This window comes from Patagioenas fasciata, chromosome 3 (assembly GCF_037038585.1).
Source record: "Patagioenas fasciata isolate bPatFas1 chromosome 3, bPatFas1.hap1, whole genome shotgun sequence".
Taxonomy (NCBI): domain Eukaryota; kingdom Metazoa; phylum Chordata; class Aves; order Columbiformes; family Columbidae; genus Patagioenas; species Patagioenas fasciata.
Genome location: NC_092522.1, coordinates 34,480,299 through 34,501,664, shown reverse-complemented (window position 1 = coordinate 34,501,664; position 21,366 = coordinate 34,480,299). Strand labels below are relative to the sequence as shown.

Genomic DNA, 21,366 nt, shown 5'->3' with positions numbered 1-21,366 from the left:
GATTCTTATTGATTAGTAATCTAGTGTTAGTAATCTAGTGTTCATTCATAGCAGAATATAGTATCTACATCAATTTGGGTCTTCTTTTTGCTAATCAGTGACACATGTTCTCTACATACACAAGCACTTATTTAATGTGATGTATTTATTCAGAATTCTAATATTTATATTTTATTATGCTAGAAAAAGGTAGCTGATATTTCTTAGAGCTGATTTCTTTTTCATTTCTGATTAGAGTTAAGCTATATTTAGGTGCAAATTTGAATGAAAATATAATAAGGGCATTTAGAGTATTAAAGTAGTGTTTTATTAGCTGAATAAAATCAGGTTAAATTCCTAGCTATAGCAATAAACAGGCTTGTCAAAACAAAATTTCCATTTAAAATGTCACCTTATCTTCATGAACTGAACAATTGTTCCTGGGCATTTCATCCTTCACAATGTTAAAGGTAATTTTATCCTGAAACTGGAAGAAATAGTTTCTAATCTTCTTAGTATCTCAGCTCTAAAGCACCTACATGCACACTATTTGATTCACAACTACCATGCTTTGTGCATCTGACTTACCAACCTTTTCAGAATTTCAGAGGCAGTATTGAATTTCCTCCTGGTATTAACTGGCAGACATGCAGGCTTGAAGATCACAGCTCAAGAGCCCAGTGTCTCCAGTTTCTGATTTGCACCTATACTGCTGTGACCATGGGCAACCCCATAGAATTGGCACAGAAATCCTCTTCAGTCCTTTATTTAGACTTCACCTTTCCTTCTAGGATCACACCTACTTGTCATTCAGCACTTACACCCTTTCTTTTTGCAGGTATGCATCAGACACTTATGAAGAAAGTGGTTGCATTATGCAAACTTGCAAGGGAACTGGATGTACAACCAAATCTGTGGAATGCTATACTTCAGGTGCAAGAGGCAAGTCTCATTTTCAGGACTGAGACTGCAGGGTGGTGAACCACCCAAAAGCTCAGAATCACAGCCAGCAGTGATGTCTTGATACTGTGGTAGCGCTGTGTCTCCGTTGAACCATGAAAAACTGGCAGATAGCTCTGCAGTGTCTCCCAGCCTGAAGAAGCGGAAAAACCTCCTGGTAGCAGCTGCAAGGTAGATAGGTGAAACTCCATCTCCATCCCAAGTTCTGGGAATACCTTCCCCATCTCTTCAAACTGGAACACAAGAGGTTCCATTTAAATTTGAGAAGAAACTTCTTCTCAGTGAGGGTAGCAGAACACTGGAACAGGCTGCCCAGGAAGTTGTGGAGTCTCCTTCTCTGGAGACATTCAAAACCCACCTGGACACATTGCTGTGTAACCTCATCTGGGTGTTCATGCTCCGGCAGGGATTTGGACTAGATGATCTTTCAAGGTTCCTTTCAATCCCTGACATTCTGTGATTCTGTGATCTCATAGCAGGCAAGGGTCTCTTATAGACAACCGGAATAGTGCCAATGATTGATTGCCTGGAGTTTGTTTATACCAGTAACAAAGATTATGACAGTGATTGCAAAATAATATTTTTTTCAGTAGGAAATTAGGGTTTACATAGTGTGATTTTATTATAGTTTATATAGTTATTCGCAGCTTTTTCATGGCAGGGTTGTTTCATGCCACAGAAATGCTATCTTTTCTGTTATCATTTCCCAATCAGACTTCTTAAAAGCTTGCACACTAAACCACTTACCATGATCTACAAGCAGAAAGAGATTGGTAGGAGGGTGTTCTCTGTGAGAGGTGCTTAACTGAGGAGCTGGCACCTCACCCTGAACTGAAATAGCCTCATGGGCATGCTGCAAATATTCTCCTATTGCCCAGACTTCTCAGTGGGGAGGGACTTGGCAGGAAGCTAAGGTCTGCATGAAGGGTAGATTCTGTGACCTGTTTAATTAAGATCTAACCACCAAGCACACACATTCTACTGGCAGCTGCTGATGGCACTGCTGGTCATCTGGTGGGTTTGCCAGATCCATTGTGTAAGCAAATCAGGGATACCTGTAACTTTCAGACTGGTGTCTCCTTCTGCAAAGGAAACAAGTTTTCGCACAAGTGAGGAGATATTCTTTCTGTTGCAGGGGCTGAGACTATCAAATAATGAGCATACTCACTACTTGAAAAAATGGTCCACATACCAAAGAACCAAAAATAATAAGAATGTTTGGCAGTGACCCTACTATATTCCTACTGTATTCTGAACTGTAACAAACACACTGTGATACTGGGAATTGCTTTGTATAGCAAGGCTACTAATGCACTGGAAATAGATCACACTGTAAACTATGATCTGTTTTCATTGACAGAAGTCTCACAGAAAAAGCACAGTTTTCCATATGCTGACCACAGAAGATTGTTACTACAATTATAAACTATTTGGACTGAAATAAGTGGGTGCTCATGTAACTCTAGACAGATAAAGACTGGGCTGAAGGGGAGGAGCAAATGGCTTCAACAATAGCTGAACTGCAGAATGTGAGGCATGTACTTCATTGGCTTATGGTAACGGGACTGGGAGTCCTTAATGTCTTCTTTGAATTCACCCCAGAACTGCTGTAACAGTCACAGCTGAGTATTTAAAAAAAAAAAAAAAAAAAGAGAGAGAGAGAGATAATTCTACAAAGAAGAATATAGTAATGGCAACTAGGATGCAAGATATTATAAATAGCCTGGATGTCTAATTTTAAATCAGATTACACATGGCAGTGTACAATCATTTATATTCACTAATAGTCAGGATAACACCTTTTTAAACCCTCAGAGCTTTAGAACTGCTAGCCCAACACTCCTCATTAGCGCTACATTTACCAACTTTTCAAAGCACTAAAAAAAGGCCTCCAGCTCAAGAGCTCACTTCGTTACTCAGTGTTAGAATTTGACAGCATGTACCTGGAGTACAGTAGGATCATCCCAGTGCTACTGCACAAGTACTGGCAGTAACAGCACGGTTTGGAAGATCCTACTTTCCTTCCTCTAGTTTAAGAGTAGGTTACAAAACACGTTGCTCTTACAGTAACTGAAGCTCTGAAACCTTCTGGGGTGCCCACAGTTGTAGAAGTAAAATAATTCCTAGTGTTAAATCGCAGTGCTTGCTATTAAAAAGTCAGAAATGGCTACACAGTCCCAGAGTATCACTGTCATCTCCCTCTGGGGAGATTTTAGGGGATTTTTGAGCCAGCTCCTGAAGCTAATTTTGCTAATAACCCAGATACCATGACCTTGGTGAAGTCACTTATAGCTAGCCCCACAAAAAAGACATAGGTGTTCCAGTGCTTTATTGCTAGGCCAACTCACATGCAATGGGATCTTGAGCATTGAGATGAGCACTGTGACTTTCCTGCACAAAAGTCTGTGTGGTGTTGGAGTCCAAAGGACAAGATCCTAAAAAAGCAACAATCTGAGTGAGAAGCTACCTAAGCTGTATTAAGGTCTTAATGCTTAAAGGTTGCTAGGTATCAAATTCCCAAATCTTCAGTCAGACTTTCACCAGGAACTTGGTTCTAGAGATACAAGGCAGATCGTTCTTATACGAAAGAGGAACACACAGTGGGTGTGTTTGGTTAAGTGGACTACAAAGAAATACGGCCAAGTGGCTTCAGAGAGCCATTCATCTCCACAACTGCCCCTTTCCTCCACATGAATGCTTCTACATCCTGAAATTAGGACTCTCAAATACATAATAAAGTTACAGTGCCTTCTGCAGGATTCAAAGAAGAGGACAAAGCTGTATTTGTTCAGCGCTCAAAAAATATTTTTAATCCTCTCCCTTAACCTGTAAGAATTCCCTAGGACAGATTGGAAAAGAGTTGTATCACACGACGATATACCATGCAATGGATATATCATAGTAAGTCCGTACTGCACTATCAGCTGATTTTTATATACAGAAAATGCTCATTCCCTATCAGATTGATTTATTTTAATACCTGCTCATTCTTCAGCATTCTTAGTTTTACCAATTTTATAAATACAACATTTTTCACATGCAAATGTACTTTGAGATACAGTTGTGTGTTCCTCAATGCACTGTAATCCTGTTGACCCATCTTATTGAGACAACATTGTTCTAGAACAACCTGGATATGCCTTAATATTTGGCAGAATTGGGATAATACTTTGTAACCCACAGGTATCCACATAAGAACAAGTTAAATTGATAGTTTTATATACTAAATGTTCAAAAAATATCCCATTTCCTGCCTAAGTTTAATCAACAATTGAAGTTGAACAAATTATACAGATTAAGTGTTTACACAAATAGAACAGCTGCATAGCCCAAAGTATTAAGTACTGGTGGTGAAACTTATCTATATACACACACATAAAATGTTATGGAAAACTGTTTGAATGGACCTCAAGAGGAAAAAAATCCCATATGAAAACTGCAGTCTACTTATTTTCTGAATTAACTAATTCCCTCATTAAAGGGGTTCTTGTGTCAAACTCTTGTCTTAGTCTGCCCTGGTCATACAGGTTTTGAAAATATTGCAGAGACAAAAGACACACAGAGACAATCCATCTCCTAGCAATCTACATATGCCACAGGTTTTTTAAATGAGTTCTACCCCCAACCTGACATCAACCTCCTCACCACCCTTGGCAAAATCAGCTGAATGGTTCTTAATTATCTACCTTGCATGGCCTTGTGAAGGAAAATGAATGCTCACTGAGTGCTCAAGGACAGAAGCATGCGCTTGTGCTTCCCACGCTTTTACTGTTGCTAGTACTACAATTTCCTCCCTCAATCTAAGAATTGATTTTTCATTACAAATACAAAAGCAAGAATAAAGCCAGAGAATACAGCACTTTATGGTAGAGCAGTCTTTAGAAAATTGCATTTCACAGCCAGCATGTGACAAGTGCACTTGTCAAAACCTAGCTAACCTATATATTCACCTCCAAATAATCTTCACAGCCTTGCCATTTATAGCCTTATATTGGAAAGGATACAAAACTTTTAATTATTCACTTAAATAAACTTAACCCTTAAAAAAATTGTCCCTGGCACCCAGCTGTTTATGGAAAAAAAATACTCAATCTTCAGAAATCTTTTATAGAATAAAAAGGCATGGAAATTGCAAGCTAGTTTATATCCTCCATATTTGCACGATCACTTCTTTTTAATTTAGCTAAGATATATAATTTCTAAAGTCTTGTCTTTTATAATGAATATGTGACTGTCATTAAAAACTTCAATTTTTTTCATGTACCATGTATTGTTGTCTATTTTTTCCTCAGTACAACTACCAGTCCTCAAAGTTCAGCAGTAACATATGCTTCTATGTTAGCCAGGTGCAGTGAGGTATTTATAATAGGAAATTTGGATAAAACAGAAAGAACTGAGGGTAAATATGATCCGCAAAATCTTAAGAAATCAATTGCTTTCACTATTCTCTAGTTTTCCTAGAAGCTTCAAAGATTCATTCACACAATTCACTATTTGTAATGTTTTAGAATCTGCGATGGACATTAGATTTGAACACCTTGACTCCTAAAGCTTGAATTCTGCTGCTCTCACTAGCAAACACTTTTTCTTAGCTAAGGAAAAAGGGCAGGCACACGGAGCCTCTGTGCCCAGAGCCTCCACAAGGGCACTGCAGGACACCACAAGAGTGGGTGCACGATGCTCCCTTCTTCCTCTTCACTGCCACGCTACCAAATCTATGTGAATCTGTATTGATCTACTCACCTGTCCACTATTCCTAACCTAGGCTGGGAAATGAGCCCGCTTGGCGAGTTTCTTAACGTAGATTTGACATGTTCTGATGAGAATGGCAGCAATTAACGTTGCTAATATCTCATTATCCAAACAATTATATATTTATTTTAAGCTTAGAGCAACTTACCTTTCAGTCACTGTTTATGGCACTCTTTGAATTCAGCCTGACACCACTGAATACACAAAACATACCTGACCTTTTAAAGATATCTGTGAAACCCTAATAAATAAGGACTACCTGAAAACAAAAACAAATCTGAAAATCTGTACAACTCTTCCCTTATATCACTTTCGCTTACTTCCCATCCTTTAGGAAGCAATGATTTTGGAAGCCATAAAAGGAAGTTACTCATCACTGATATGTCATAACTTTCTCAAAAGACTTCCATAGAGAGACCGAGATTTAAGACTGTGGAGTAAGGTCTTTGCTTAATCCAATTATGATTTAAATATTTTAATCAATAAAATATGACAATTGGACTGGGCTAGATGCCAACCCCCTGACAGCCACAGCTTTTGTCACACATAGTTGCAGTTACACTGATGTGTTACTGAACAGTAGTAAACAGAACAGTAAATGTCCATGACTCAATCTGGGAGCTGGATGAACTTTAAATCTTTACCTTCTATGGCAGCAAAAGCAGTAACAGAACATTAACAGCAAGGAATGATTTTCTGAAGACTGAACCGATAAATGATATATTTAAGATGTCTGTGATGAGAACCATTAACCAGCAAGCAACTGTGTGTTCTGTGCATTTGCATGTGACCTGAAACAGTTAATAATACTGATATTTAACCATTATAATCATGATGAGGCAGAAAAAGAAAACCTTCAACATTTGTTTTCCCAGTACTACTTGGCAGACGAGCATATAAGTGCATTTGCTGGAAGTGCTTATGCTTAATGAATCGCTAACGTTGCTAAGTTCAGTCTGCATCTTTCAGTGCAAAGAGAGACGGAAAGAAAGGAGAAGTAGTTTCTAGAGATTTTCTGCTGGAAATATCTGCCCTAATTAGGTGATTATTTGGCCTCAAAAATCTACTTGCTGGTTATTGCAAATGAATGGTAGCACGACAAAAAAAAAAAAAACCCAAGTGTCAGAAGTGTCTTTATGAACCATGTGAGAAAGTAATCTTTACCAGCAATACCCACATGGAGAATACTCCATTCAGCTCTTCCTTCAGTTTCCTGGCAAGGTTTCAAACAAATTCTTCCAGGTTACTTCAACACATGCATTCCTGTTGCCCTTCAATAGGTGAAGTAAGCACTCCTTGTCAACAGAGAACTCCGGTTTTTCTGCAGGCGTGGACACTTCGCGCAAGTTCTGCAAAGTGAACTGTGGACCACACTCATAAAAGTTGATGAAAAATCAATTTCTGATTAATTTCTGATGATAACTTCTTCCACAAGAGCACAAGTCTGGGAGGAAGACACATTTATAATTCTCACTAAAAGAAACATTTGGCTCTGTTATTTGTAAGGGCTGTCATCATGCCTTATCAGATTGTCCAGCCAGTTCTGCTGATGGGGAAAGCAAAAATATTTTTGCTTAATAGGAAACCTCAGCTGTGATACAGCAATGTGTTCATTCTCTCATGATATTCAGGATGAGATTTCCTGTCACCAATATTCCGTCTTGTACCCTGCCACATATTTTTTTTTTCTAAACCAGTGATGTGGTAAGATACTGTAAGCAAAAGAGATACCTGCATGATCCCATGCTGACCCAGCGCTCACTGAGCAGACAGTTCTGTTAAGCAACTGGTAAGTCAGTGACAGGGCAGCAACACCCCAAAAACCACTCTTTGATTCTCCAACATCCAAAGCAGACAGAAATGGGCCCATCCTTAGGCCATATATATTTACAGGAGATCAGGAAGCCCTGTTTCAATACAGCGAAAATAATTACTTGTCTGAAGGGCTTTGCAAAGACTTTATTAGCCCCAGAAGGCCCTATCACAAACTAAGTTTTGCCATGCCCAATGTAAAGAACAACAGCTCCTGCTCTTGGCTTACTGTCTTCCAATGAATAATTAATCTCTCACACTAGGGATTCTTTCTGCGGCTGGAAAACTTACAGCTTTGCGTTAAGAAAATACAGCAACGTGACAGTGATTGCATTACTTTGTGCAGCTGCTTAATTCAATCCATTGTTTTTTAATTTTTGCACATATTTCTTACATCCACTGATAATACAAAGGCATCAGTCATTCTTGCCCAGAATTTGTAATGGTGAGATGGGCAGAGCATCCTGGCCTAAGTGTCTCTGGACAGCACGGTGCTCCGCTAGTTCAGAACTAGCAGAGCACAGCATTGCCAGCCGGGCAGGAGGTGATTGTCCTGCTCTGCTCTGCACTGGGGCAGCCTCACCTGGAGCGCTGGGTGCAGTTCTGGGTGTCACAGGATAAAAAGGATATAAAGTTACTGCAGAGCGTCCAGAAGAGGGCTACGCAGTTGTGAGGGGTTTGGAGAGGAAGCTGTATGAGGAGCAGCTAAAGTCACTTGATTTCTTCAGCCTGGAGAAGAGGAAACTAAGAGGAGACCTCACAGCAGTTTGCACCTTCCTCAGAACAGAAGGAGGAAGGGCAGGCACTGAACTCTTCTCTTTAGCAACCAATGATAGAACCCGAGGGAATGTCAGGAAGATGTGCCAGGGGAGGTTTAGGTTGGACATTAGGAAAAGGTTCTATCCCCCAGAGGGTGGTGGACACTGGAACAGGCTCCCCAGGGACGTGTCACGGCCCCAAGCCTGACAGTGTTCAAGAAGAGACTGGACAAGCCCTCAGACACATGGTGTGAACTGTGGGGTTGTCCTGTGCAGCGACAAGAGTTGGACTCGATCCTTGTGGGTCCCTTCCAACTCCAGACATTCTATTATTCTATGATAACCGGAGTATCTGTGCAATCTGAGGCGCTGCGAATAGACAGGCTGATGATAGCAGTTGATACCATGACAAGCTTGTAGATACAATGGATTTACAATCTGAAACCTGTAAATCTCTTATTTTGCTAAATAACAGATTTTAGAGCAAGTCTGGGCCATACTCAAGAAAAAGTGAATCCAAAGTGTCCGGTGACATCCCTGTATATTAGACAAAGACTTTCTTGCTATCCTTCTGATAATGAAGGAACAGAATAAACCTAAAAGGGGAAAAAAATCCAGCACATTCCCACAGGTAGACAATTAAAATAGCCCTAATGCTTTGGAACAGTATTGCCCAATGACTCTTCTGGATGGTCCTTCCTCTAGCTTCTGCAGCAGAAAGAACAGGGTCAAAAAGAAAAAAATCACAACGACAAACGGCAAGGATGGGGAAGAACGTGAGAATACCTTGACACAACAAGGACCCTTCAACTGCTCCTGTTCAGTTTTCATCTGACTGGTTGCCACAGGCACAGTACCATTTTTACAGCTAATCTGTTATTTTCTCTCAATAATAATCTGCATCAAAATGCTGCCTATACTTAGCTCAGTAATAGCTCTAGCCAATAAACATGCAGAAACAGCAAGGACAGTATAGGAATTCAGCAATACTGAGGAAAATTCTAATCCTACTAAATTTGGCAGCACAAGTCTCTTATGTAACCTGTGATTTAGAGGACAGTCTGATCATCTGGGAACATTAATGTGTACTTCTCAGTACATTAAACAAAAATGGCAACTTTCCATTATAGAATTTCCTTTGTTTTTCACTGCATATGTCTCAGGAAAGGTGTCCCATGCTCACAAGACATTTGCAGTATCAACAAAAATGCTTTTATATGACAATTCAGTTATACAGAAGGTATATTTAAGTTTAAAATCTAACTTTAAGTGCTTCTTTTTCAAGATTGCCTCGAAACATGGTGCATCTCTGAGATGCAGAAGGCTTGTGATCTAAATTCAAAGCAATGGTTCTCCAAAACAAGACTTTGAAAACGGGATTTTCTGAAAGTTGACTATTATATCGGTAAATTTTAGAGATCTCAGGAACTGAACCTCTCACAAGGCTAAGGAGGTTTGAAAGCTACAGACGGCAGATCCTAAGCATGTACAAACCACTAGAACAACAAACTGCTGTTTGTATCAACTGTTAAAAAGATAAAAATCAAAACACCGTCCTCCTTTTCCAACAAAATTACATTCTAACATGCAAAAGCAGCTGCCCGTTAATAGCATGCAGGTGCATGAAAGCTCTATTCACAAAAAAAATCATGAACAAAGGATCATATTATTTAAATCCCTGTTGCTCTTACATCAGTTACAAAACAAGGTAAGAGTTCATTCAGTGCCAGTTTTTATGGAGTGCATTAAACATTCAATTCATACCATGTATTCAAGAATTACAAACAGTAATGCTTTTGAAACAGAGATACTGGCAAGTTTTAGGAAGACAAGAAAATAAATTTTATTCACAGAACACAAAGTATCAACCTTATAGAAAACACCCATAAAGGGTGAAGAGTTCAGAGAACAGTGGAGAATCTGCTACCTGAAATCACCACACAGTCTCCTGACAAACACTTGCTGCCAAACTTGAAGCCAATTATAGACATTCCCTTTTCATCTATACAAAGGACATGCCACAGAGATGTACACTAATATTAGAATTCCTTGATGTGTTTGGAAAGAAGTGGCCACCGCCATGTGGAAATAACTTTGTAGGCTGCCAGCTGTCACCAGCTAGCAAATCCACATACCTCCATTCAGTTGTTAAGGTAGGTGAAGCTTTTAAAACAAAAAGCAGCAGCATTCCTTTCTTCTTTTAGGGGGCCCAGCTCATTCCACTACCCTGACAAAGCTTCTTAGTAGATCCTAAATGCTGAAAAGAATTACCATTTTAGCAACTGCAGGATGTCAACACATTTCAAACATGAAACTCCGGTGACAAATGCTCAATAATGGATAGTTAAGGGTGACAGGAAATGTCAGACAGCTCCCTCTAGAGGGTTACACAACTAGCACAACCACAGCATGGCAAGAGCTAAGAGAATAACCATATCCCCAGTATTCTTTATTTGCTGCCACTAACACATAGAAAGAACGGCGATTTTTCAGTCTCCATTAGTCATGCAGTTGTCTCAGTAATAAGATATGAGAATAAAAGGAAATCTAAACCAGAGTATCTATTCACAGGGAAATTCTCATTGATAGTCCTTCTGTTACAGTTGAAAGAAAGTTGCAAAAGCGATTACCAAGAGGAGATTGCTGGAAGGAGTAAACACTTAAATAGGTCTAGTTAATGCCCCACCATGGATTAAGAGAATGATTCTTGTGCCTTAGAATGCATGCACAGTGAACACTTTGTAATTGCTTTCTTACGTAGAAATCAATCCAAGGACAAAAGAAATGCAGAGCCATCGCTCAGCCTCTCATGTTCAGAGAGGCTCACTTCGAGTTGTATATCAAACCAACACTGAAGAGGAGGCAGCCTCTTTTGATCTTTCAAATTCGACACGTATATAAAGCAATTACATCATAGAATTCAAGAGCCAGTTTCAAACCAAGTATTTGAAAGCCAGATTAACTTAGCAAATGATGAGACTAAAACCTAGCATTAGAAATTGATGCTCATTATTTTATTGCCTTGGGCCACCACAGGCCATATGTTAAGTCTCCTCAGAGGCTCACAGGGGAGCACCTCATCAGTCTTAACGCCAAAGAGAGAACTGGCAGAGTAACGCTCCAAGTTTCCATAGTTTAACGATTTGCGATTTAACCAAATCTACTGGAGACAGAAACAAAATCTAACAGGACAATTCCATTAAAATTTGAAGAGCAATATTCAGATGGGAGGACGTAATAGTTTGGGGTGAGAGTAATTATAAATACCTATAAGCATAGAACTAAATGAAGGTACTACTTTAATGAGATGATACAAGTTCATATTTTACACATCAGACAAGCATAAGACTCAAGATACAGCAAAAGAATAAAAGTGTTAGTCTCAAAGATCTGTGTTATGATGGTAACAGACTTTCAACCTGTCCACTAGGATTTTCTCATCCACTTTGAACTGTATCAGTTACTACAAACCATTGGCTTTAAATATCAATTAACCTTAGTGACAAAACAACAAAAAAATTATGTACATTTCTAGGCAAACAATCAGGCTGTTTTTACCTCCCCTCTCATTCCAAGTAAATGTATTATCTTCCAGAAAGTAATATTCACAAATTATTTTAGAGAAAAGTTACTGTACAAAGACACAGAAGTTCATAAGAAGACTAGTCAATACAATTAGACAGAAGTTTGCTTGTAGTTCTTTGTATCCAAGACCTTCTTGCCACACATTGAGCAGATGCCTGTAAGCACACAAAGGGTGTGTAAATTATTTTCAAAATGATGAAAGGTTTTCTTCAAAAACATACTTTCTATGTTTTTGTAAAGATCATTTTCAAAAAATTCTTCAAATGAGCTCTCAGTGACAATCTGTGCATTTTCTCATCAGATATTGCAAACTCAGACGTAATGACTTATATGCAAATTAGCATTTGCAGCACATGCGTAATACTGCCACTTCAAAAAAAAAAAAAAAAACCAACAAAAACCAAACCCACAACAACAAAAAACTCCATACCTCTATTTTGAGAGCATTATGACTCACAACACTGCCCAAAGCCTCTGCAATTTGTTGGAATACTGGAAGAGAGCCAGGGAAGGCTCCCATGTGGCAAACAGGTAAAAATGTGATATTATTAAACTTTGTAAATCCTGTAGCCAAACTGAGGCCCAAGAAGGACACAAAATTGCTAGGCTAAGAAAACAGTCACCAACAAACTGTCTGTTAAATAGAAGATTAACAGGTCAGCAGCTTCGGACAATTGAGAAAGTTGAGCATACATACAGTTTCATAGAACTAAGCTATTCATAGACTAGTAGAAGTGAGAAACAATGGACACCAAGAATACTTGAGAGTTGATGTGAAGATGACCACAGATGTCCCAAAGAACTTTGACCTAAACCCAAAGAGTGGCAAGTCAGAAAACCAGAGAAGCAAAAAGAGCACAAGTTTGGTAAGGGCAGAGGGGTTTGTCTCAAGGTTTCCCTCTCCTCCTAAAGCAGAAAGGTGCTACATCTTCTGTTTGCTAGGGCCACATCTCTTATTACAAGATCATTCATCAGCAGATAATAAAAATCTCAAGTGGCAACTATTCCTGTTGACTATATCATGTGCTGTCATATATTGACATCAGAACTGGACACATATCTAAGAATCCATTAGGAAAGGGAACAGCAGGGAACATGTCACATGAGTTACTTTGGAGAGCAAAATCCAGCTCACAGGCTGTTCACTTCAGGTCTAAATTGAGAAGTAATTAACTTCAGATTGCCTCTCAATTTCAGACATGCAACAGTGGAAGCACTAAGCCATATGGCTGCATTTGCTTCAAGAAACATGCCCCAACCACATCTTTGGTGGTCAGAATTAGAGTCTAAAGGACTTAAAATTCTGAGTTTTATGAAGAAAGCAGATTCAATTTGCAAGGATACACAAACAGACAAAGATGAAATCCTGAAGCCCACCCAAACCAACCATAAGTTTGAGAACAAGGTTCTACCATCTGGGATTCAGGCAACCATCTGGTGAGTATGTAGCAGCTAGAAAAGGCCACCCTCTTACAGCAGGCTGCTAAATAGCTGGCTCAGTGACATGGTGCACATTTATAGAACAATTAAAAGACATTTCATAAACAAAACTTACTACTGGTTAGCTGTAGCGCTACATCTAGCAATTGCTCTGCCCCATGTCTGGGTGCTATGTGGATTCCTTGGTATCAATAATGTAACCAAGTTTGTGTTACTTTTTCCCCCCTGCCCCAGGAATTACAAATTTGAGTCCTTTTGTTTATCTGCTCAAAGCCACAAGACTATTAAAAGTTTTATATCCTTAACGCTCTTCATCAAATTTGCTTGAAATTGATTTTTTTCCCCTCCAAATTTTTTGAACAGTTTTTAATACTGAAGACTATTATGAATATGGGAGATAGAAAGCTTCCACATAAAAGCAGAATTTCAGTACAGCCATTCATACATAACTCACGTACAGGAACATTTTATATATTATGTGCTGCACAGTGGAATATCTTGCTTTCTAGGGACAACTCTATCTTTTTCATTTGTCAGTTTCAACTTAAGACAGGCTTGACTTACAAGGCATCAAGTACTTCATAACTGGACCAGAGACTCTTTTTAAAGAAATTAACCTTTCAATGGCTTATGTTAAGATACTGAATGCATAGGAATAGATGTAGGCACAAAGGCAACCATGAGCACGATTTCCCTTCAGTGACTGTTTAATTGCTTCTAAAACTCTGTTTATCTTTTTCTGTTTGTCTTTTATTCTGCAGGTATTCTTCTTTTGTTAAGCTAGCCTTTGTGGGCTTTGGGTGGGGGTGAATTTTTTTTTTTTTTTGTTGGCGGGGAGGGGCACGCCAAAGAGGGAATTTTCCACATTCAAACCTGTGTACATTTCCTCTTATTCTATTACTGTGCACCTCAGGAAAGTCTGACTCCATCTTCTCTATGCTTTCCCATTAGTAGTTAAGGATAGCAACTAAAATTCATCTTTGCCTTCTCTTTGCAGGGCAAAACAAATTCAAGAGTTCCACTTGCTCTTTAATCTCAAGCCAAACTGGGGTAATTTTGTACTCAGTGAAACTCACCTTTTTTATAGGCACAGCCTTGACAATAGTGGGAGCCTGGCTGATGGACAGAACTCTTACAAATCCGACATATTGCAAATTTGTTCTTTCCATAAGGATCAAACCTGGAAAAAGGAAAAGTATTTTATTTCTGCACCTTGAAATAAAGTATTTCCTCTGCCTTGCCTTAAAAAGTCTGAGCCAGAGGGCACAGACAGAAACTCCAGCAAAAAATATAACTGAGAAAAGAGACATACAAAGATTATTTCAAATAGGCTGCCCAAAGTCTACAGAAAAGCTCCCACTTTCTCCATTAAGAGGGACTTCTTGCATTAGGGAGAAAAACTTAACAAAAGCAGAACTAAAAAATGTGTCTTTTTATTAGGATACTAGAACTTAAACATCTTCCAGCAACACCATGCCCCACTGCACAAAAGAACATCCCCTGGAGATTAAGGAAATGCTCAAGAGGTTGTACTGGCAACCTTAAAACAAAAAGTAAACCTTTCTGGCTCATCTCAGAATAGTTAACGTTGGAGGAGACCGCTGGAGATCATCTTGTCCAATCCACCTGCTAAAGCAGGTTCACTCAGAGCAGATTACACAGGAATGTGTCCAGGTGGGGTCTGAATGTCTCCAGAGAAGGAGACTCCTAACAAAAGCATCAAACTCTAGCAATTTTGGTGAGAACTGCAGTAAAATAGCTGCCCACACTTACAATTCAGCAAAAAGTATCCATGAAATACGTTTTGACATACTTTTACCAACTAAAGAAATGCCATAACCCCCCCAGAATTCTCTGGTCTTTAGAAATGTGTATTTTGGACAAGTTTTGAGCAGACGCCCAGACAGGCAGCAAACAAGCCTCAGGTACAGCAAACTACTTTTTTAGCCAAAATCAGTATTAAATGCTAACCTTGCTTTCTTTGACGTCAACGCCTTGTTTTCATTTAACTTGCGACCACCGCTTTCTACAACAAGGACAGAACCACAAATCAGTAAGTTTCCCAGTTCCAAGCATACTGTAAAAGGTCAGTTTACAGCTTTTACACATGTGCAAATAAAGTCACAAAGAGAGATAAAACATACAGCACAGCACAGAAGCACAAGACAACAGAACACACTGTACTCTGTGTCTCATCATTCCATACAAGGAGAAAAAACAGGCAAGTTCAGTACTTAAGAGCTCAGGGTAAATAAATTCCCAATGCATGGAATTAGCACGGGAAGGAAAATACAAGGTTAAAAATGAACGTGAGTAACTGTTCCAAATTTTAGCCTCAAGATCACAGGATAGCTCAGGTGACCACCTTAAAACACCTGAAAAACGAGTGTTAAACCTCCCCAAGATCACCTGTCGTGTTTCTTGCACCATCTTTCCACGTATCGGGAGTGATGACCGTCCCGAGCTTCTTCTCACCTATGTAAGGAGACATTGCAAAGGTAAAAAATTAAATCTACACGCCCTTAACACTCGCGACAAGCCCGGCCCCGGGAGAACGCCAGCCCTTACACGGGACTTCCCGGACCCGCCACCCACGGCCCGCCCCACACAGCCCGGGTCCCGAGGCTGCTGCTCAGCTCAGGAAACGCCCGGGACCCCCAGGAGCAGCGGACCCTCAGCACACTCACACTTCTCGCACACCATGGCGGCCCCAACCACAACAAACAGCCGCTTCCGGGACCGCCCCGGAACTGACCGCTGGGCGCCACCGGTTTCCGTTGCCGGGCGGCCCCGCGCCCGCACCGCGGCGGCGGCCACGCTGCGGTAAGAGACGGGACCGGCCCCTCATCCACTCCCGGCACCCCCCAACCTCACACTCGTCCTCCGATCCGGGATAGGTGTCAGGAGGCCGCCCCGCCGCTGTCCCCGGGCTGCGGAGGGAGCGGCTGGGAAGGCCTGGGCTCGGCGGGGGCTGAGGCGGCTCCCGCCGTCGGGGGGTGCCCCCGGTGCTGTGAGGGGGCCGGGACCCAGCGCTCGGGGCGTAGCGCTGCTGCGTCCCTGGGTTTGGAGCTGATTTATAAAAGAATGACGTTTTTCTGCGGTCTACAGCTTCCTCACAAGGGGAGAAGGAAAAGCAGGCGCCGAACTCTTCTCTTTAGTGACCAATGACAGAACCCGAGGGAATGGCAGGAAGATGTGCCGGGGGAGGGGCAGTAACAGGCTCCCCGGGGAGGTGTCACGGCCCCAAGCCTGACAGTGTTCAAGAAGAGACTGGACAAGCCCTCAGACACATGGTGTGAACTGTGGGGTTGTCACATGCAGGGACAGGAGTTGGACTCGATGATCCTTGTGGGTCTCTTCCAGCTCAAGGCATTCTATTATTCTATGAAAATACTCACTTTCACCCCAAAAGTAAGCTCAGAGCTCTGTGTGCTGTGCCTAGGGAAAAAAAAAAATCTCCTTTAGCATTTGTACTGTTCTAGTAACAGGCGTGACTCGCTGTCTTGCAGGTGGCTGGTGAAGAGGGAACACCATGAAAGAAGCAGAAATAAGGAGGCTCTTGGCTGCCAACCTCCTCTGTGTTTTTACAGTTATTCTGACAGTGGTTGTTCCACCTTTCTTCTGGGATGGATTCACCGTTCTGGGCACACACCTCGCGTGGCTGTGTGTTTGTTCTGTTTGTGTTAGTACCCTGAATATAATCTTGCACTTAGTCCTTAAACCAAATCTGTCTCCTAAGAGAATTTCGTTTGCTCACAAGGTAAGAATTTTATTCTTAAATTGCTACCAGACAATACAGAAGGGAAGCAAATTATTTCACTGAAATAATCAAATAAGAAAGAAAGCAGACAGTTTTTGGTGGTGAATTCGTGTTTTGTATGAATGAACTGTATGTAGCACCTTTTGAAATAAGTTTTCCAATATTTTTGTGACGTTAAACTTCCTCTACCTGTAAATAACCTGTTCAGTGAGCAATTCTGAGCCTTTGCTTTTTCCTGTCAATATATTGTTGTTTGTAGTACCAGTCATTGATCTTCCAACAATTTGCATGGTGGCAAAAAAATCAGCAAAATTGAATGGGCAAAAAACTCATTTAATAGTCCAGACCTGACTTTCAGTGTTATGAAGAAACATTTTTCTCACGTGTAGTTATAAGTTTCTAATAACTTTAAAGGAAGAGAAATATTTTTTAGAATTTGAGACATAAGAGAGAAACAAGCGCATTAAAATTAAAACCAAGTTGGTAAATTTTAAAAAATTACATGGAAAAGTATTTAAATGGCCACATTTCCTTGAATGATGAAATTTGCTTAATGAACTATCTAAATCTGAGAGAAATCTTTGTAGTTTCAGTTTGTAACACATTAAAGGTATGAATCCCAATGAAGTATGTTTGAAAACAGCAAATTTTGAGCAGTGCACAGCTTGTTCAGAAGCAGCTTTCTGAAGTCAGGGGGACAGTTTTACACTCCCAGCTTGCTGAATCAGGCAAGATTTAGTGCTATGATGTGGCGATTCTTAAATATCCAAGCAAACATCCCAGAAAGCAGTATCTTAGTCTGCAAAGCTTTTATGTGTTTTACTGACAGAGTGGGATGTAAAATACACAAAGTCATCATGGAAAGCAGGTATTTTAACCATCTGTGCTTTAAAAATGAAGCAGGCTTTGTGTTCTGTGTGAGATTTCATCCCAGCCTAGCATGAGGAATAAATATCAAAAAAAAATACCCAAGTGAAATTATGAATTTCCATTGGTGACCTGATCAGAACAGTTCTAACCAGAACTGTTTATCAAGTGGCTATACTTCTACATGGTATAGTGAATACCCAGAAACAGTTATTTAAATTCAGAGAAAACTGTGTGTGTTTTGCAGAGTTACAGAAAGTCATGGACATTTCTCAAATGGATTTAGAATTTAAGGTGCCAATTTCAAAATGTGCTTTTTATTTAATGTAATTTTAAGTGTTACCTTTGTTTCTGAATGTCTTTTTTTCATATTTCATTTTTTCTTGCTTTAAATATTTCTTTACTTTCTGTGAACGATGCCTTTTAAAGAATGGACATAACACTCAGATGTAAAACAGAAATGTAAAAATACACAATAAAATTATCTCTGTTTATCTTGTCATTTCCAGTTGTATCTTTTGTATGTTTGCTTTACTATACTGGAATGCATGAAAAAAAATAGATGGAATATGATCATTTTTAGTTAAGTATTTAAAGTATTAAGCATAGGGATAACTGTTTGAAATATGCCATACTATTATCATACTGTGCTGTAGCTGAAATTAAAGAAATAAGTAGACTACAGTGCTACTGATAAGATATAGTCTATGTATGTTACTTATGTTCTCTTTTATTTTGAAAAAATATTCTGATATTTTATTGCTTTTTTTTAGATATCGAGATTTCTAAAATGCTGTGTATACTTTTTCATGTCTTGCATACTGTTTCATGCGATAATTGTTCTTTATGGAGCACCTCTCATAGAGTAAGTCAGAAGACCCTTCTTTCTCTAAACATTTTAAGGGGCAGTTCTCCTTGCAGATATTGGTATAAGTACTAATACATCTCCTGGCACATTGAAAGTTAAAGATAAGCTCCTGGCTGGGGGAAGAAGGATGGCCGTGCTGGGATTTGGGGTTTTTTTTGTTTGCTGTGTGTTTATTGGTTGTTTGGTTTTAGGTTGGTTTTTTGTTTATTTTTGGGGGGGGTTGTTGTTTTTTTTCTGGACGCTGGCTCTTAAAATTTCACAGAATCACAGAATATTAGGGATTGGAAGGGACCTCAAAAGATCATCTAGTCCAATCCCCGTGCCAGAGCAGGAACACCCAGATGAGGTTACACAGGAACATGTCCAGGTGGGTTTTGAATGTCTCCAGAGAAGGAGACTCCACAACCCCCCTGGGCAGCCTGTTCCAGTGTCTGTCACCCTCACTGAGAAGTTTCTTCTCAAATTTAAATGGAATCTCCTGTGTTCCAGTTTGCACCCTTTTCCCCTTGTCCTATCACTGGTTGTCACCGAGAAGAGCCTGGCTCCATCCTCCTGACACTCACCCTTTACATATTGATAAACATTAATGAGGTCACCCCTCAGTCTCCTGCAAGCTAAAGAGCCCCAGCTCCCTCAGCCTTTCCTCATAAGGGAGATGCTCCACTCTCTTCATCATCTGTGTTGCCCTGCACTGGACTCTATCCAGCAGTTCCCTGTCCTTCTGGAAATGAGGGGCCCAGAACTGGACACAGTATTTGGCATGTGTTGTTCAAGACAGTTACAAACAACTCCTTTCATATCTATGTTAAACGTATGGGTACAAACATTTTTCCAAGTTTCATTTAGTCATTCTGTAAGGTTCTAAAAGACGCATCTCGCGTATTTTTCATCCTTCTTATATTAGCATTTTAATTTTTAGGAATGATTTTAAAAGGAAAAAAAAAAAAAAGAGGCATGAAGCAGCCAGATGTCTCTGAGAGAAATACTAAGTTTCTGAATAACAATGGCACCATGTAGTTTGATTTCATGGTTGCTTTCACGACATCAAACTAGAAAAATAAATGGAATAATGCAGTAAATATTCAGGCGTACTTCAGTTCAGAACTAATGTTCTGTATGAGGTGCACCTCTACAGAGCAAGAGGAAAATACTTTTTTCTTATGTGTGAGGTTTAAGAAAGCATGCATGCATTCACAAGTTGACTTAGAGGTGTTGCTTGTTTTTTTCTTTTCCCTAAATCTTGGAACTCTTACAAAATTAGTAACTACCTCACTTAATTTTGTAATATTCCTTCTTTGTAGGTCAGTGACTGAGACATTTTTGTTTGCAGTTCTCCTGTCTACCTTTACTACTTTACAATGCTTGTGTATGCTGGGACCAAACCTACAAGCGTGGATACGGGTATTTAGTAAAAATGGGTAAGTTCTATTCTAAAGTTTCTGATTTGACCAGAATAGAAATGGATGGAATTGATGTAAACAATATATCATGGAATTTTTTGTAAAGAAAGGAAAACTTCCTGAATTATGGGTATTTTTCGTATTTGTAATTGGAAGCTTATGAAAGCTTTTCTGACAAAGAAAATTGTTCTTTATTTTAGAGACATTGATTCAGAAAACTGGCTTTTTATTTTTGGTGTCCAGACACTAAATCTCACTTTATATGTGTTTGAAGGAAGTAAAGTTTCAAATGCACATTTTACTGGTGTACAACCATTGTGCAGTCCAGTATAGTGGTTGTCAAACAAAGAGGAGACCTGAGACTGCACTGTGCAGGGAGAATCTCACACATATCCAATAGTACCTTCGTAAATACAGCTTTTAAAGTAGGAATAACAAGCCAAAACCACCACTATTTTAACAGTACTTTTAACTTGAACATAATGGTGAAAATTATACATAATTTACTGTGGTCTTAAGTATATAATCTTTACCCATGCTCTTTTTCAAATTTCAAAGAAAGCTGTTTTCAAGTATTATTTTTTTCAAGAGCACGTTTAAAGTAAAATGAGCCTTTTAACCTCATTTTCACCTCAGTGACAGCCATGACATCAGCCTATATCAAGGATAATGTACTTTTCAGAATTTTTCTCTCTCTTCTGCCTTTTTTCCACTCATAAATAAAAGGATTGTTGAAGGACTGGGATGCTGTGAAGCATAAAGAAGCCCCAAATATGCTTGAGATTTAATAATAAGATGTTAGCATTCATTTGCTTTTAATGGTTCATATGGATGAAGTCTTATCTCAAAAGAAAGTGAGAAGTTGTATAACACTGCTAACCTGTAGAGTTACTATAGGTTTAAACACCTAAAAGTTTAAACTTCTGTCTAGAAGGAGACTCTTTGTAGTAGTTCCAGGTATTGACTTTTAGTTTATCTCAGTTCTCAGCTTACTGAAAGATATCTTGAATCCTTATTCTAGCCAGTTATGCTTTGTTGTTGTTGTTGTTTTATTTGCAGTGGAAGGGTTGAATAGACTTTAATAAAAGCACAGAGTTGTTTAGCCAAAACAGATCATTGCTGATTCACTTAGTCATCTTTGGAGGCTTTGCAACTGGAAATAATAGTTGAATTGAAGAAACAGAT

At 39.5% G+C, this 21,366-nt stretch overlaps 2 protein-coding genes across 4 annotated transcripts in view; one reads left to right on the top strand and one right to left on the bottom strand.

Annotated features, from left to right (window-relative positions):
• Positions 1–10,079: 10,079 nt before the first annotated feature.
• On the bottom strand, positions 10,080–16,048 carry CRIPT (CXXC repeat containing interactor of PDZ3 domain). Of its 2 annotated transcripts, none has more exons than XM_065835909.2 (5): positions 15,974–16,048; positions 15,696–15,761; positions 15,258–15,312; positions 14,363–14,466; positions 10,080–12,001 (listed from the first exon to the last, which is right to left on the bottom strand). In XM_065835909.2, the coding sequence occupies exons 1-5, from the start codon at positions 15,987–15,989 to the stop codon at positions 11,937–11,939; spliced, it is 306 nt and encodes a 101-aa protein (XP_065691981.1). In that variant the 5' UTR covers positions 15,990–16,048; the 3' UTR covers positions 10,080–11,936. The 2 variants fall into 2 exon arrangements, with proteins under 2 accessions (XP_065691981.1, XP_071662201.1); XM_071806100.1 differs by lacking the exon at positions 10,080–12,001 and adding an exon at positions 12,008–12,655.
• PIGF (phosphatidylinositol glycan anchor biosynthesis class F) overlaps positions 16,017–21,366 on the top strand; it is a 21,175-nt gene continuing 15,825 nt past the window's right edge. The window contains exons 1-4 of one of the 2 annotated variants that reach the window (XM_065834263.2): positions 16,017–16,109; positions 16,796–17,046; positions 18,687–18,778; positions 20,083–20,199. In XM_065834263.2, the coding sequence (XP_065690335.1) occupies positions 16,819–17,046; positions 18,687–18,778; positions 20,083–20,199 (437 nt within the window). In that variant the 5' untranslated portion in view covers positions 16,017–16,109; positions 16,796–16,818. Of the gene's footprint in view, positions 16,110–16,184; positions 16,698–16,795; positions 17,047–18,686; positions 18,779–20,082; positions 20,200–21,366 lie in introns of those variants that run through there. The other variant, XM_065834264.2, reaches the window with a different exon arrangement.

Coding starts and splice junctions, on each gene's coding strand:
- CRIPT (XM_071806100.1), bottom strand. Junction 15,313..15,695: donor TGGTGCAAGAAACACGACAG/GTGATCTTGGGG, acceptor TCCTTGTTGTAG/AAAGCGGTGGTCGCAAGTTA. Junction 14,467..15,257: donor TTGACGTCAAAGAAAGCAAG/GTTAGCATTTAA, acceptor TCCTTTTTCCAG/GTTTGATCCTTATGGAAAGA.